The sequence below is a fragment of the Artemia sp. Qi Xiang Cuo genome, chromosome 15 (assembly GCF_049724085.1).
Source record: "Artemia sp. Qi Xiang Cuo chromosome 15, ASM4972408v1, whole genome shotgun sequence".
NCBI classification, from domain to species: domain Eukaryota; kingdom Metazoa; phylum Arthropoda; class Branchiopoda; order Anostraca; family Artemiidae; genus Artemia; species Artemia sp. Qi Xiang Cuo.
The window spans coordinates 40,956,391-40,971,264 of NC_142808.1; the positions used below are offsets into that span (position 1 = coordinate 40,956,391).

The following is a 14,874-nucleotide window of genomic DNA, read 5'->3' on the forward strand; positions in this document are numbered from 1 at the left end:
ACAAGGCAATAAAATTGCCAGCATCAATCAAGCTAGTTTACTCTTTATGGTCTTTTTTTGTGACCATTCTGAGACTATGAGTTATTGGTGGGTTTGACGAATGAAAGCATAAAAAGAGGACTTTATGCTATCATAACTACTATTGAATGTCAATTTTTTTTTTTTCATCCTAACCAAAATTCGTATTTGCAAATATACTAATGTTAAGAAAGCCTTATGAGGGTTTAATTTCTTCCTCATCTGTATGGTGTTTCATTAGAACATCTTTTATGTAGCAAAATTACTGAAAACAAAAATTATATTCTTTCAAGAAGACTTTCTTTTTCAACCACCAAGACTTAGAAAAAAATCAATAAAGAACAACAGAAACTACTTCTATTTGAGAATCTTCAGATTTTTTGTTATTTATTAAAGTTTATATACAATGTTTGTATTCGGAAAATTTAACATTTTTATGGAATAATTTAAACACAAGTTGTAAACTTGAAACCAACTGCATCTTTATTTTTCTATATTTAGGCTGCAGGATTCTGAAATTTTTCAGTTTTTTTTTCACAAAGGCTTCCGGATGGAAAACGAACTATTTAAGCTTATGCATTATTTTTATATGTATTTTTTCAGCGTTTCAATTATTATTCTAGTCTTTACTGTATATTCAAATTTGCGTTATTCAATATAAAAACAAATTTTCGTCTATATTTTCTTCTTTTTAAATCCCTTTCTTTTAGTTATATGTAATATAAAAAGATCACATGCTTGGAAATTAGTCAATTCCTTTCAAAACCATACCGTCGAATTCATTGTTCTCAAAGCCGATTCAATATTTCAACCTAAAATAAAGCGAATTTTTAATTTTCCCTGAAGTATAATCTCTGAGCTTCAGCACTTTTTTTATTCTCTATTGTTTAAGGCAGCTTATATCAATCCATCATTCATAGAAATAACATATAGTTATTTTTCATTTGTGTAAGTCCTCTCTTGTCATGTCTTCAACTAGGGTTTCAGAATTCACAAAAAAAAGCTATAAATATTTTTCTCTTGTTGCTTGCTGATGACAAAAATGTTATTTTATTTGCCAGAACAACTGAATTCCTGGATCATTAAGTAATACTGCGCAGTAAATATTTATTTGGATGGGCTATAAAAAAAATACTTATGAGTCCTAATAAGTATAGTTCTGTTGTTTAGGACGGTGTGGTAATTGTTGTTTGCAGATCTCATGGTTGCAGCGGTAGCTGCAACCTAGTAAAGAGCAAACCACAGCCCATGGTAATCAAAAGTTGAAAAACGTGTCTGAAAAAAAAAACTGACTAATGACAAAAAATTGCCATCTAACACTTAATCAGGAATTGTAACTATTGTTTCTGTTAATCTTAAAAGTAATTGCGAAAAGAAATTTGAAATTTATAGTGATTTCGAATAACAGCTTGAAGCCCCTTAAAAATGGCGTCAGATCGAAATAAAAAGTGCACCATTGGAACCAACATGGTCCAATACCTTTTGTAGGATAATTACAGTCTCCTTTTTTCTTCTTTTTTCTCCAGGGCTAGTGAAGGACCGGAACATCATAGAGATGTTTAATGGCTCAATCGAATGGAAATTAAAGTTGATAGTGCTCTTTTTAAGTGACCAAAAATATTGGAGGGCAAATAGCCCCCTTCCCACTTAACTAGTCCTATAAAAATTTTGAGACATCTATTTTGTTTAACATAGTTCAAAGGTCCAATATATATGGTTTTAATGATAATATGGCCCTCCATAGTCCTTGGGGAAGGGCTCTATGTGGTATCGGACGTATCGATATAACGTGTTTCTGTATCGGGCGCATAGGTATCGCATATATCGTATCGGCAATACTGGTATCGTTATCCGTTGTTGTTTTTTTCAGGCATCTTCTATGCTCATTTTTTAAAGCATGTCCCGGCAAAGAATCATGGTTGTAGCAGTAGCTGCAACCTACTAAAGAGTGAACCACGCCATAGTTACCAAAAGATAAAAACTGCGATTTGAAAAAACTGCCTTGTGAAAAAAATTGCCTTCTGACACTGACTCAGGAATGTTAACTATTAGCACTAAAAATGTTTCAAATAGCACTAAAAACGGCACTTTTGGTGCCATGTGTCAAGTAGATCAGCTTGGGCTAGTGGGTTACCAGAACTTTTTAGAGTGGTGTTTAATGGCTCATTTGAAAAATTTTGCTCATATCTACGTGCTTTTTTTTATCAGTTCTACCATTTTTAAGTGAGATATAGCACTGAAATAAACATTTTGGGTGCCAAATCTTAAGTGTAAAATCTTAGAAACATAAAACAGTATCATTGCAATAATTATGGTCCAAAGCCCCTAACTGGAGGTTTGCAAGAACGCCTCCTGTAAATTCCTCCTCCAGCCACCCTTAATAAGCTACGTAATTAAAGTCCTACAAACACAAATATATTGAATTAGATTATTAGAGGCGTGATTCTGTCAGCACAGCGCTGGACTTCAAATTAGATTATCATGCGTTCAATTCCAGCTGGGATTTTTATCAGTCATGGTTTGTCCCTTCTTATGATTACTTTTCAGATAATCAACTATTTTTGCAAACGTGATGCACTCATTTTTTAAGACATATCCCAGGAAGGTTGATTTTAAACCTGTTACTCATATCTGTGTGCTTTTTATCAATTTTACCTTCCAAAAGTGCCATATAGCATTAAAAACGGCACTTTTGGTACCACTTATTAAGTGGAAAAGTTTGGAAGCATAAAACGGTACCATTTCAATAATTTCAATGGCTAATTCAGGCGAAGTCGGCTGAGTAAAAATTGCTTTTTGCTCATTAAAAAACAAACGTTCCTGAAAAATATGTGTTATTTTATGAAGTTTGGATAATGAACTTTATGTTATAGACTGACAGTTTTTCTTAGCTGTCAATGCTGTTTGCAGTATTTTTTAGAGACGTCTTATCTCCCCTAGATCGGTGATAATTAGAAATTATATTACAAACAAGCTTTCAACTGAAACTAAGAAGTGGAATTTGAACTTAAAGCGAACATACATTATTCCGTATAAATAAAAAAGATCATGGTAGCGTTCTTTCTACATTACATTTTAATCAAAAACGAATAAAAATTAATTTAAAAACACTGAGTTTTCCCGAGGGAAGTAAAGAGCGAGGTTGAAACTTAAAACGGACAAAAATTATTACTTCACAGCCTATTTAATGTATATAAGAAAAACTAGTACCAATAAACCAACTAATTATGTTTCCCTATGCTTTTAGGATTATACAAAACTAGCGGTTTACTAGCGGAAAGCACAAAGTAATATAGGAATTTTGGTACAGAATAGGCAAACTAACTAAGGACACTTTTAAAGAATAAAAAAATTATCAATCCCTTTTAAGATCAGTCCCTTTTAAGATAAAACAACAATCCATTTTGAGATTTTTCTTTATTTTTTACGTTATTTTGATATCACTTCTGCAAAATAGCTCAGTTCAATAACTGGCTCTGGTTTTGGTTTTGAAAAGGTTCATGTCATGATTAGTTTGTACACAAGTTCGAAGTAAAGCCATCTTGATAGTATTAGGACTATAGTAGTGTGCATGTATAATATTTGAACGGAGGTTACAAAATACGACCAAACACTCTATATTATGGCCCTATAAAGCAACCAAACACGTTATATTATTGACTTATAATACGACCAAGTAACCAAACAGGTTTTTTAGGGTCAATACCCAGAACTAAACAGATTTCCTTGGTATAACTTGTTCGAAAGTTTAATGGACTTCCTGTAAAAATACTGGTTTCAGCCAAAGGGTGAAATAATGATGTTTTTTTCGTATAAATTAATGTGCAACAACTCTTTATGTATCAGTTTTAAAAAAACAATCCGAATAGATTATCTTTATGAATTAATTATGCGTATTCAAATGGATAGCACCAAGAGAATTACGGTAAGTGAATGTTTTTATTCTTGTTTTATAAAAAAACGAGACTTTCCTTATAGTTAGGTTTAATTATCTCTCATCTGGGTTTCTGATAGAAAGCCGACTCGTGTAGTTATCTATCGCGTAATTCCCACGCTTTGTAATAGGCTCTCAGGTATAAGACAATTTGGGTAAAACGCTTCTTAACTGGCTGGCAAAAATATTGTCTATTTGAGATTAAAAATTAATTTTAAGAAACAAGCAATATGTGTCCTTTAAATATGCGGAATATCTCTAATGTGTGGGGTGGGGAGGTTTTGGTATTGTGGAGGGAGGAGGGGGAGGATTATTAATATTCTGAATAAAAATCTGACAGAATAGATAGGAAATCTGACAGAAAAAATAGATAAGATATGGTCCTCCTTGGACTAGCAAAATTCTTTCTTTTTATTTGATTTATGAGCTTGAGCAAATGGAATTTAACCCCATAAGTTTTAAATCGTATCTTTCATAATTGAAAAAAGTATAAATTTTTTCTTTTATCTTGTTTTGTGAGAGATTATCTCACAAATTGTGCTATATTTTTTTATGTTACATAATATTTCTGTTATTAACTGATAGCTTAGACTTCTTCTACTTTGTCTTAGGGGATAATGTTTCTTTTTATGGGTTTAAGCAAATTTGAAATTATGAACAAAATAATTTATCCTTATAAGTTTTAATTGTGTTTTTTCCTGGTTGAAAAAGCATATATTTTATTCTTTTATCCTGCATGATGAAAAAGTGTTTAATAGTCCTATCTGTGGAACCTGCCTAGCGAAACAAAAACTGAAAATTAATTTCATTTCAAGGAAATTGATGGTCAGTGTCATCCCGAGCCAGAACAAGCAAAGCTCGATGCCAGACCTAGCAAGCTTAATGTGGACCTAATTACATCAATGAACATGGCCAGGAGGACTGTAATCATATACGCACCACCATCTCATAGCCAGGATATTTCTGACGAGTTACCTACAGTTCCTTACGTGAGTGCCTTTATAAGATAGTTCTGTATATTAGGTTATGGAGTAATTGTTGTGGCAGGGAAAGAGGAGGGCTGGAGAGAGTGCAACAAACCCTATTTCTAATCTACATAAATGAAAACTGTTAATAACCACTATTTTTCTATATTCAAGTTTATGATGCACATACAGTTTCGCAATGAAAGGGTAAATTAACGAGAACCTTATGGGTTAGATACTTCTTGTTACATATTATGTTATAGCATTCGTATATTCTTTTTTTCTCTTAATATATTTAAATCAGCTACTTGTTTGTATTAAGTCATGGTATACTTGTAGAAAAAAAGAGGTGTTGGAGGGAGTGTGGGGGCAGAAAAAACCTTATTTCTATTTTACATAAATGAATATCGTTAATAACCCCTATTTTTTATTCAATTTTATAATGCACTTATAATTTTGCAAAAAATATAGATCACGGATGGTAAGTTAATGAGAACATAATGGGTTAGATACTTCTTATTACATTTTATGTTATAACATTCGTCTATTCTTATTTTTTCTCTTAATAATTTTAAATCAGCTACTTTTGTGTATTAACTCATGGTGTAGTTGTAGAAAAAAGAGGTGTTGGAGGGAGTACGGGGGGTCAAAAAGCCCTATTTCTAATCTACATAAATGAAAATCGTTAATAACCCCTATTTTTTTCAAGTTAATAATGCACTTACAATTTCGCAAGGAAAATAGATTACGGATGGTAAATTAACCAGAATCTAATGGGTTAGATACTTCTCATTATATTTTATGTTATGGAATTTGTCTATTCTTATTTTTCTTTTAATAATTTTAAATCAGCTACTTCTATATATTAAGTCATGGTGTAGCTGTAGAAACAAGAGGTGTTGGATGGAGTGTGGGGGCAGAAAAAACTCTATTTCTATTCAAAATAAAAGAAAATTGTTAATAAACCCTATTTTTTATTCAAATTTATAATGTACTTATAATTTCGAAAGGAAAATAGATTACGGATTGTGAATTTACGAGAACCTAAGGGGTTACATACTTCTTGTTACATTTCATGTTATAGCCTTCGCCTATTCTTATTTCTTCTCTTAATAATTTTAAATCAGCTAGTTGTGTGTGTATTAACTCATGGTCTAATTGTTGAAGAAGAAGAGGAGTGGAAGGGGACAAAAAAATCCTTTTCTATTTTACATAAATGACCATAGAGCTGATTAATAATTTATTTTTTAACTTTATAAGATAGTGGATATTTCAAAAGTAAAACAAATCCTGTTTTTATAGATTACCGTTGATGAACTATTGCCTTTACCACCAGCTCAAGGAGCATTTATTGTCAATGAGTCTATATCTTTATTAACACTGCCAATGGATTTTCAGGAGAGTGCAGTAATTGATATTGATTTAGAATGGCAAAGGGACTTTTTAAATGATTGTTTTGTGGATATATATGGCCCAGAGGACTTAACTTGTGACATAGACATAAGTGAGGACGCGGAATGGACATATAGGTTTATAAATGAATATTTGGTTGATATCCCCCAAGTGCATCTAAACCAGGTTCGCATACTACTTCTATTGACAATGCTAATAGACAAAATCAAACTGTGCCACAAGACAATGCTGGTTGGCTTGATCAACTATCTCCAAACACGCTGGAACGTATCCTTAGTGAATTGGGGGATTTCACACAGCACCCCACCCCCACTATCGCAATTGAACAGACAGGTGGTGGTGCTATTGAATCAGGATATTTTATGGCACCCCTAACCCCACTATTGAGGTTGACCAGAGTAGTACTGGTGATAGTAAAACATTACCGTCATCAGTAGATACACTACCAGATTTTTTATTGTCTAACTCTGCCTTGCATCATGCTAATGTCTGCACCGCCACTTTCGGTGACCCCTTTAATTCTTTAATGTAAGGGGGTATAGTAACAGACCCTCTGGCTATTACTCATTCCTACGTTAACAAGATTCGAGCCATTCTTGAACAAGAGATGGGTGTGTGGTGAGGGAGGGACAGTTTAAAAGCGTCAATAGCAATAAAAATATATTAGTTAAATGAAAATGCAAGCAAACTTTATTCAATATATTTGCATAAAGAGGTGTTAGCAATTCGCCCGCATTTGGCAAATTATGAGGAGTTTTTGTTGGATTGGGTCAACAGCAACGTAACTAAACTGGACAATTATAATGAGGGGATAGTGGGTCGGTTGTTTTATTCATAGAAAATTTAAACGTTAATATTTGTGTATTCAAAAAAGATTTTATTTTATGAATTGGCAGCTAATGGGGATGGGTCAAAGTTTCCTAAAGTAGATTACTATTGTTTAAATGGTTAATTTCCAGTAGCACTAAAAGGGATAGATATTTTTGAGCGAGCTAATGAACATTTAAAGATTGGTGTTACGGTGTTACAGTATGAAACAGAATATGATTAGGGTCAGCGTTCTGATAAAAATGGTGTGTTATTTTCAATCAGGGGTCCGTCTATTGAATCAGTAATGAATTGGGTCTGGCTTCTATACACGCCTCCATCAGAGCCTTATTCAATAGGACATTTTAATCCAATTACGGACTCTAATAGGGTTTTGGGGGAGGGTAAAACGGGGTGAGTATGCTACTATTGTCCAACATGCCTGTCCACGTTTCGTAGTGATTTAAAGCTAAAGCATCACTTGAAACACTGTAAACGTCATGGATACTAGGCTGTGGAAACGGTTTGCGGAGATAGAGAGATCTTGCGTTTCAAGAATTTCCAAAACTCGCTCTTGCAGAGCAACACGATCGCTTTGGATTGTGAAGCTAAACTCACAGACGTGTACGATTCATCAAATCCAAATCGTGTTAAAGTACATGAAGCCATAGGGGTCTCTTACGCACACGCGCAAAGAGACTCTAGTAATACCATGCAAGTGCTGGATGTAGTTGAGTTGTTTGGTGGGTATGACTGCCTGCGCACGGCATTGATCAGTCTTATTTAAACAGCAAAAGACACAATTTTACACCTACACTATACAAACTATCCTATAGTTTTATCACCAGATGACAGATTTGTTATTGAAAATCGTAAAATATGTTTCGTTTGTAAGGGAGAATTTGATGATGATTTTGGGAGAAGGAGGAAAGTGATTGATCATTAACATTTATGGCAGGAAATGTCATCGGGAAAGGGTATCCTTAGAGGGAATACATATCAATCATACAATATAAAACTCTGTCTGCAGTATTTCGTATTTGTTTTTATACACAATTCCAATTACTATCTGAAGTTTTTTTACCGGCGTTGGCGCGCCTGGTCAAGGGGGGAGTTGTAGATAACACATGGGTAGATGGTTCTTTTTCCTATAATATCATACTAAATCATCAGAGAAGCTGCTGCTGTTAGAATTGCTGTGGATAACAGTAGACAAGGATAACACGTGCCTGAATACAATCCGTTTTTTAGACTCTTTTAGTTTCTTCCCCAAATCTCTAAGTCAATTGATTAAGGTACGGAAAAGCGACAATTTTGATAGTTTCCCCTCCTTAAACAGCGCACCCGATGATGAAATGTATGATTTATTAACTTGTAAGGGCATATACGAATATGATTACTCCAACTCTACGTCGAGGCTAGACGAGGTAGCATTACCGCCTAACAAAGCATTTTACAGTTCTCTTACGGATAGTCAATGCACCAATAACGACTATGAATTTGCCAAGAGAGTTTGGGCAAAGGGAGGATGTAAAAATGGGTGGGATTACTGTAAATAGTACTCGGCTAGTGATGTATTGACTCTTTTTGACATTTTTTGCAAACACACGGATAAAATCTATGGAGAATTTGGGTTGGATTTAGGGTATTATTTTTCTACTCCTCATTTGGTGATGGACTTGATTTTTAAAATTAGTGAAGAAGAAATATGTCTGATCACCGACGTTGATCAGTATCTATTTGTTGAGAGATCAATGAGGGGAGGGTATGTTTTTCACGGGGACCGTATCATGAAAACTGATCCGACGGGACAGCACATTGATGAAAATTCAGTTGCAGTATTTCTTATCTAAATTCTCTTGATCCGTCGGTAAAGTCTCACTACTGTTTGACGTGTGGCAATTACAAATTGCTTAACGATCCTTGTGCTTCAAATTTCCCCATCATTGCTAAAGTTGAGGAAAATGGGGAACAAGAATGTTTTTTTTAAATTGACGGTTAAATACCAATGGAAATCCATGACTCGCTAAAAGATTTCTGTTCCCGTGCATAGACAGATTGGTGGGTAAAGACTCTCTGAGTCCCTACAAATTATCTTTAGTAGAGGAGGGAAGTATGCACTGGGTGCCTTCAAAGCAAAAACCTATTGCTGACCTTAACCCGAAACAGAATATCGTTGTTCATCATGTGCTATTGCGATAGATGGTTTCAAAGTCACAAAGATACATAAAGCCCTCCAATTTGATCAAAAGCCTTACAGGAAAACGTTTATGGACACCTTTGTCAGTAAAAGTTCACAAGCGAAGACGAAGGTTGAAAAAGAGATCTATAATCTTATTTTGAACTCGGCCTTCGGTAAAATTTGCGAAAGCGTACGAAACAGAAGTCGCTATGACATTGTAACCAACCCCAAAGATTGTGCTCGAATCATCGCCAACCCGAACTTCACATCCTTCACAATCATAGACTCTAATATGGTACTCCTACGTTGCAAGAAAAGAAAAGTTATTTTAAATAAAAATAGTGCAGGCAGGAGTGTAATAACGGAAATTTAAAAAACTCATGTTGTCATTTTATTACAATGTATGCCAGGTACAATGGCCGATTGAGGGATAAGTTTAACTGTACTAAGGAGACAGAAATTCACTCCTGTTAAAAGTTAAAACTGACAATTTGTTGAAAGATTTGGAAAATAGAAACTACATTAGCTCTCTGATGGACTACACCAACTGGAATGAATATCTCTATCCAGATCTAGTGAAACGGCAGGCCCCAAATCAATTGTTAATGCTAAAATCTGAAACAGGAAGTGATCTGAAATTCAGTGGTGTATTTCCTGGGCTGAACGTATACTGTGTGGAAATGCACAACAAGGATATCAAACAAGATTGCGAGAGGGTGCCTGCACACTTTGTAAAAAATAGAAACTGTGTGGAACTTAGTTTAGTCCCAGGAGCGAAAGTCATGGCGATTCACTCATTACAATTTAAAAACTACACAGTTAGAGTTGAGAAAAACGCCGTGTTGGCCATATCAGACAAAGGTTATGTACTTTAGGATAGCGTGAAGGTACTTCCACACGGACACTATATGATTTTAGATCGAACAAACACAACTTAAAAACAATAGGGAATTTTTTTGCCAAGACAGTGCAATTTAAATCGGTGAATATTTTGGCCCTATGTACAAGGGCCGTCTTCAGCACAACATTAAAGAAAAATTATATATATATATATAAAAAACTTACATTAAAATACATAGTTTAAAACTAAAAATGCTCTTAAAAACTTTTAAAACAGCCCCAGCATCCTTACTTCAACGAAGTTCAACCAGGACTGATAAATAAAATGATGAGAGAGGATGAATTCATTCAAACGAAATAATATAAAATTATTAACTGCAAGTTTTCAGAGCTAATCTTGCTTTTTTAGCAGCTAGTCTTAAAGGTCTTTTTGTAACGGGTTCAATACTATTGTCAATTGGTTTAATAAAACATTTTGTTAGATCATTTTTAATTAGATTTGAGCATGAAGAATTCAGTGAATACTCTCCTAAGTCCCTACTTAAGGAAATATTTTTATTTATTTTGAGCCTAATTTCGATAGATTCTCAAACTACCTGTTTTATCCCCAAATCACTACTAATGAGAGAAGATTTTTCAAAAAGTATTATGTGGCTAGGATTATCAAATATATGGCTAGCTAAAGCAGAATCAAAGGAGTTATTAGAACTATTAGCAACCAACGCTTTGTCTATGTCTTCTTTATGCTGGTGTATCCACCTTTCCAGATTCTGATGAGCTCTACCAACCCATTAATTGCCACAATCGCATGGTATTTGATAAACCCCTCTTTGGCGAGTAACTGTGGTTTTTACCTTTACCGGAGTTAAAAAATTTGTGATTTTAAAAAATTAATGAAAACTAAATACAGATTATTTTTTGTGCAAACATTTTTTATTTTTGTTGTGATTCTTGGGATGTACGGAAGATAGATTATATTAGAAGGTTTTTCCAGAGCCTCACATTGTGAAATATCGTTGATTTTACGAAAATGTCTTTTTAGTCTACGGTTAATCGAATTATTGACAAAAGGAATGGGGTAGCCGTTGCCAAAAAGAATATCTCTGATAAAATTTATTTCTGTTTTTATGTATGAATCGGAGCAAATGTTCAGGGCACGGTCAATAAGAGAAATTAAAACTGCTGTTTTAACTTGTGGGGGGTGATTTGAACTAAAATGAAGATATCTATTGTTTTGTCTTGGTTTTCTATAGATAGTAAAATCCAAATTATTAGTATTACGGATAATTAGCACATCTAAAAATGGTAGTTTATTTTCAATTTCAATTTATAGGGTAAAAAGTTTGTTTGATATGGAAAGGCAGTGTGGTCTTCGTCAATATTTATTTCAGATCGAGTTGAATGTATAGAGTATAGAAAACAACTCGGTCTGGATAAATTGACTTAAATTCATTCATAATACAAGGTGGGTAATGGGTGATTTAGGGGAAAAATATTTTTATTTTTTATTTTTTCAAAATTTATAAATTTTCAGTGCGTGTGCTTGTGCAAGGCAGAGTTATTTCTTCATAATTTAATGTTCCTGGCCCGGTTCCCGGCCTGCCGCAGAGGTCCCCTCACGCTTTCCAGTTTGGCATTGGGCCGCCGCACTGGCTGCCTCCGCCTTGGGCCACCTTAGTGGCCGCCTCTCCTCCGGGGATGAGAGGACTCCATTTAAAATTAAAAATGTTGTTTATTTAATGTATTGTACTTTTTCTTTTTAAATAAAATAAATCAAAAAAGTGATATTATTTTGAGTGTATTTATTGTTTAATAAAAGTTATGTTTTTCCTAGTGCCTATTTCAAATAAATGTTGTAATTTTTTGTAAATAAATAAGAAAAAACCAAAAAAACTGTGAAATTATTTTAAGTGTATTTATTATTTAATAAGAAAGTGTTTTTCCCTAATGCCTATTTCAAATAAATGTTTTTGTTTTTGTTATGAATAAAGAAATAAAAAAAATCTCAAATATGTGTATTTATTAAATATAAAGTGCTGTTTTCTAATTGCATCATTATTATTTGTAAAGTGCTGCTTTTATGTTAAAAATAAAAGAAAATATGATTTTTTATTGAGTTTGTCATTAATATTATTATTCTTGAACGGCGTAGCACTAATAGGAAAATTATTTAGTCATTAAAAATCTATAGTTTAAAGTTATTTGTAGGTGAGCTTTTGAAGGGAACAGCAATATGTGCCAATTTAAAACATCATTCAGATAATTCTGTGTGGTCCATCAATGTCAGGCAAAACGACACTCTTTATTAAAATAATTAAAAATTGTGAAAAAATGTTTATGGAAAGGCATACAAAATCTACTATTGCTACAGTGTTTGGCAGGAGTTATACGATAAAATAAAAGATCTTGCTGCATCGGTACAAATACAATTCATTCAGGGTCTTGATGTTTTCGACATTATTGAACCAAACTCTCTGGCTGATTATTAGCGATTTAGCTGAATCCATTGAACATTGGTCCCAGGAAATGCTAGAATTGTTTACTGTTCACTCACATCCTGAACAGATTTTTGTTACTCTAGTTCTACACAATCTCTTTCATCAGAGCAAATGTATGCAAACACTTGCTTTGAACTATACCAACTATATCCTTTACAGAGTTGTTCGTGATTCTAGCCCACTAATAACTCTCAATAAACAAATATATCCCGACGCTCTAACATTTTACTTTCAGCGCACAATCAAGAAACTAATAAACCCTACGGCAACATTCTATTGGATCTTAATCAAAATAAACCTGAGGACTTCCATGTAGTCACAGATATTTTTGACAATGAAATTATAGTATACCTTCCCGTGAGCAGTAAAAAATTTTATTAGTTGCCGTTATGACACTGAAGAAACTACATGAAAATAGACATTTATTTTCTGTTCCAAGCACTTCAAAACCCCTACATAGGAAAGCCATACTCAAACAAGGTATTGACAATGATTTCATTAATCTAATATCTGAACTTCGTTTAAATTTAACCGAGGGCAATGTTCAACTGCCAGAAGTAGTTAAGCAACAGGCAAAGCAACATCGTTCCATCGTACGTGCATTGGCTTGTAAAAAGAAAGGACAAAATTTTAAAGGAAATGTCTTCTTCAAGCGGATTGTAGCTCTTTTACACTTTTACTGTCAATAATTGCAGTACTTGTAAATAGTTTTCTCTAGATGGCTAGCCCCTATAAATTGACTCCAATAGAACTCGCTCTTTCACCACTGGAACACATTGAGTACAATCTGAGTAAATTCATTAACAACGAGAATACTAACGATGATAAGAAACTAATTTACTTCAAGATGCACTTCGCCGAGCGGACAAATATAAGCCCTATCGTGCAAGACCAATCAATAGGAGTGTCATTGATCACAAAAAAGAAAAATCTCTTCACGATTTGTTGCTGCTGGTGGAACACAACTAAAGAAGGAGGAGGAGGAAGAATTGAATTTAACATTGTTGAGCATTGGAAATTTAATGCCACACTCACATCGTGAACAAAGTAAACGACTCATGGCATATCAATGGAAAGTTTTCAAGATCATATTCATGTTGATAGCAATGGGAAACGAATTATAATTCAAGGAAAGAGTTATAATATACTCGATTTAATCTATGATGTGGTTACAAATCGTAAAAGACTTTTATCATTTGACACTCATCTGTATAACTTTCTAAATACACTAGACTTCCCCAAAAGTCTTATTAGCAATAGGCAAATTCTAAAGAAATTAAATGAATATAGTCCATCTTCATCATCATAAACATTAAAACAAAAAGAAGAAGAAGAAACAGGTGAAGATTTTGAATCATTCTTGGAAAATACTAGCACACCTAGTAGAACCACTGATTTGACGATGAGGAGCACACCGATGATAGCTAGACAAAATTGGAAACGTATTTATATCAACTAAACTTCCCCATCATCACTCGCTACTATATAAATGGGTAGTGGACGTTACACTACGTGTTTATGTTCAAAATGGTTGAAGTTCTGAAAAGTCTTTATGAAAATATTGGTTAAGCGGGAAGTTTAAGTTCCCCCACCACTCTTTCCAAAATCACTGGTGTTCACACTAAAAGTGCACAAGACTATCTACAAATTGAATCAGGTTACACTCTACATCGAAATCATAAGCGTTGTGCTTATCATTATCGAAAAACTAAAGCCTTTTTCCCACTGCACATAATGCAAGCAGATCTCTTAACTCTAGACAAGATTCAAAGGCGTGAAAATACACCATACAAGTACATTCAACTTGCAATCAGTGTTTTTAGAAGCTATGCATATGCCATTCTATTTTGAACAAAGAGAGTTGTTAAAGTTTCTCAGGCTATAGAAAATATTCTTGAACAAGATTGTTATAAAAAAATTCAGAGGGATTGGAGTAGTGGATTTGTTAATCCACATGTCGAAAGAGAACTATTGAAATATAATACAATGCTCTATTATAGTCACAGTGCTATAAAGGCTGCATTGGCCGAACGATTGATAAGAACTATTAGAATTTTAATTTTAAAATATTGTACATTGAAAAATACACCTGATTTTATGCATGATTTAGACAAAATCATGTTGATTTATAATAAACGACCCCATCGATCATTGTCCAGCTCGACCCCGACGGAATTTCATCATTGTGATCATAATACATTTGATACTTTTCTTAAA

General features: G+C 33.7%; 1 protein-coding gene across 1 annotated transcript; it reads left to right on the forward strand.

Moving 5' to 3' along the window:
* Window positions 1-3,907: 3,907 nt before the first annotated feature.
* Window positions 3,908-11,837, forward strand: LOC148943674 (uncharacterized). Its single transcript, XM_089101194.1, has 4 exons — window positions 3,908-3,943; window positions 4,768-4,941; window positions 6,220-6,495; window positions 11,694-11,837. The coding sequence occupies exons 1-4, from the start codon at window positions 3,908-3,910 to the stop codon at window positions 11,835-11,837; spliced, it is 630 nt and encodes a 209-aa protein (XP_088957320.1).
* Window positions 11,838-14,874: the final 3,037 nt, after the last annotated feature.

Bases quoted from the DNA above. Each gene is read 5' to 3' on its own strand.
- LOC148943674 (XM_089101194.1), top strand. From the start codon at position 3,908: ATGCGTATTCAAATGGATAGCACCAAGAGAATTACG. The intron at 3,944-4,767 runs GTAAGTGAATGT...TTTCATTTCAAG, and splicing joins ATAGCACCAAGAGAATTACG to GAAATTGATGGTCAGTGTCA. The intron at 4,942-6,219 runs GTGAGTGCCTTT...CTGTTTTTATAG, and splicing joins AGTTACCTACAGTTCCTTAC to ATTACCGTTGATGAACTATT.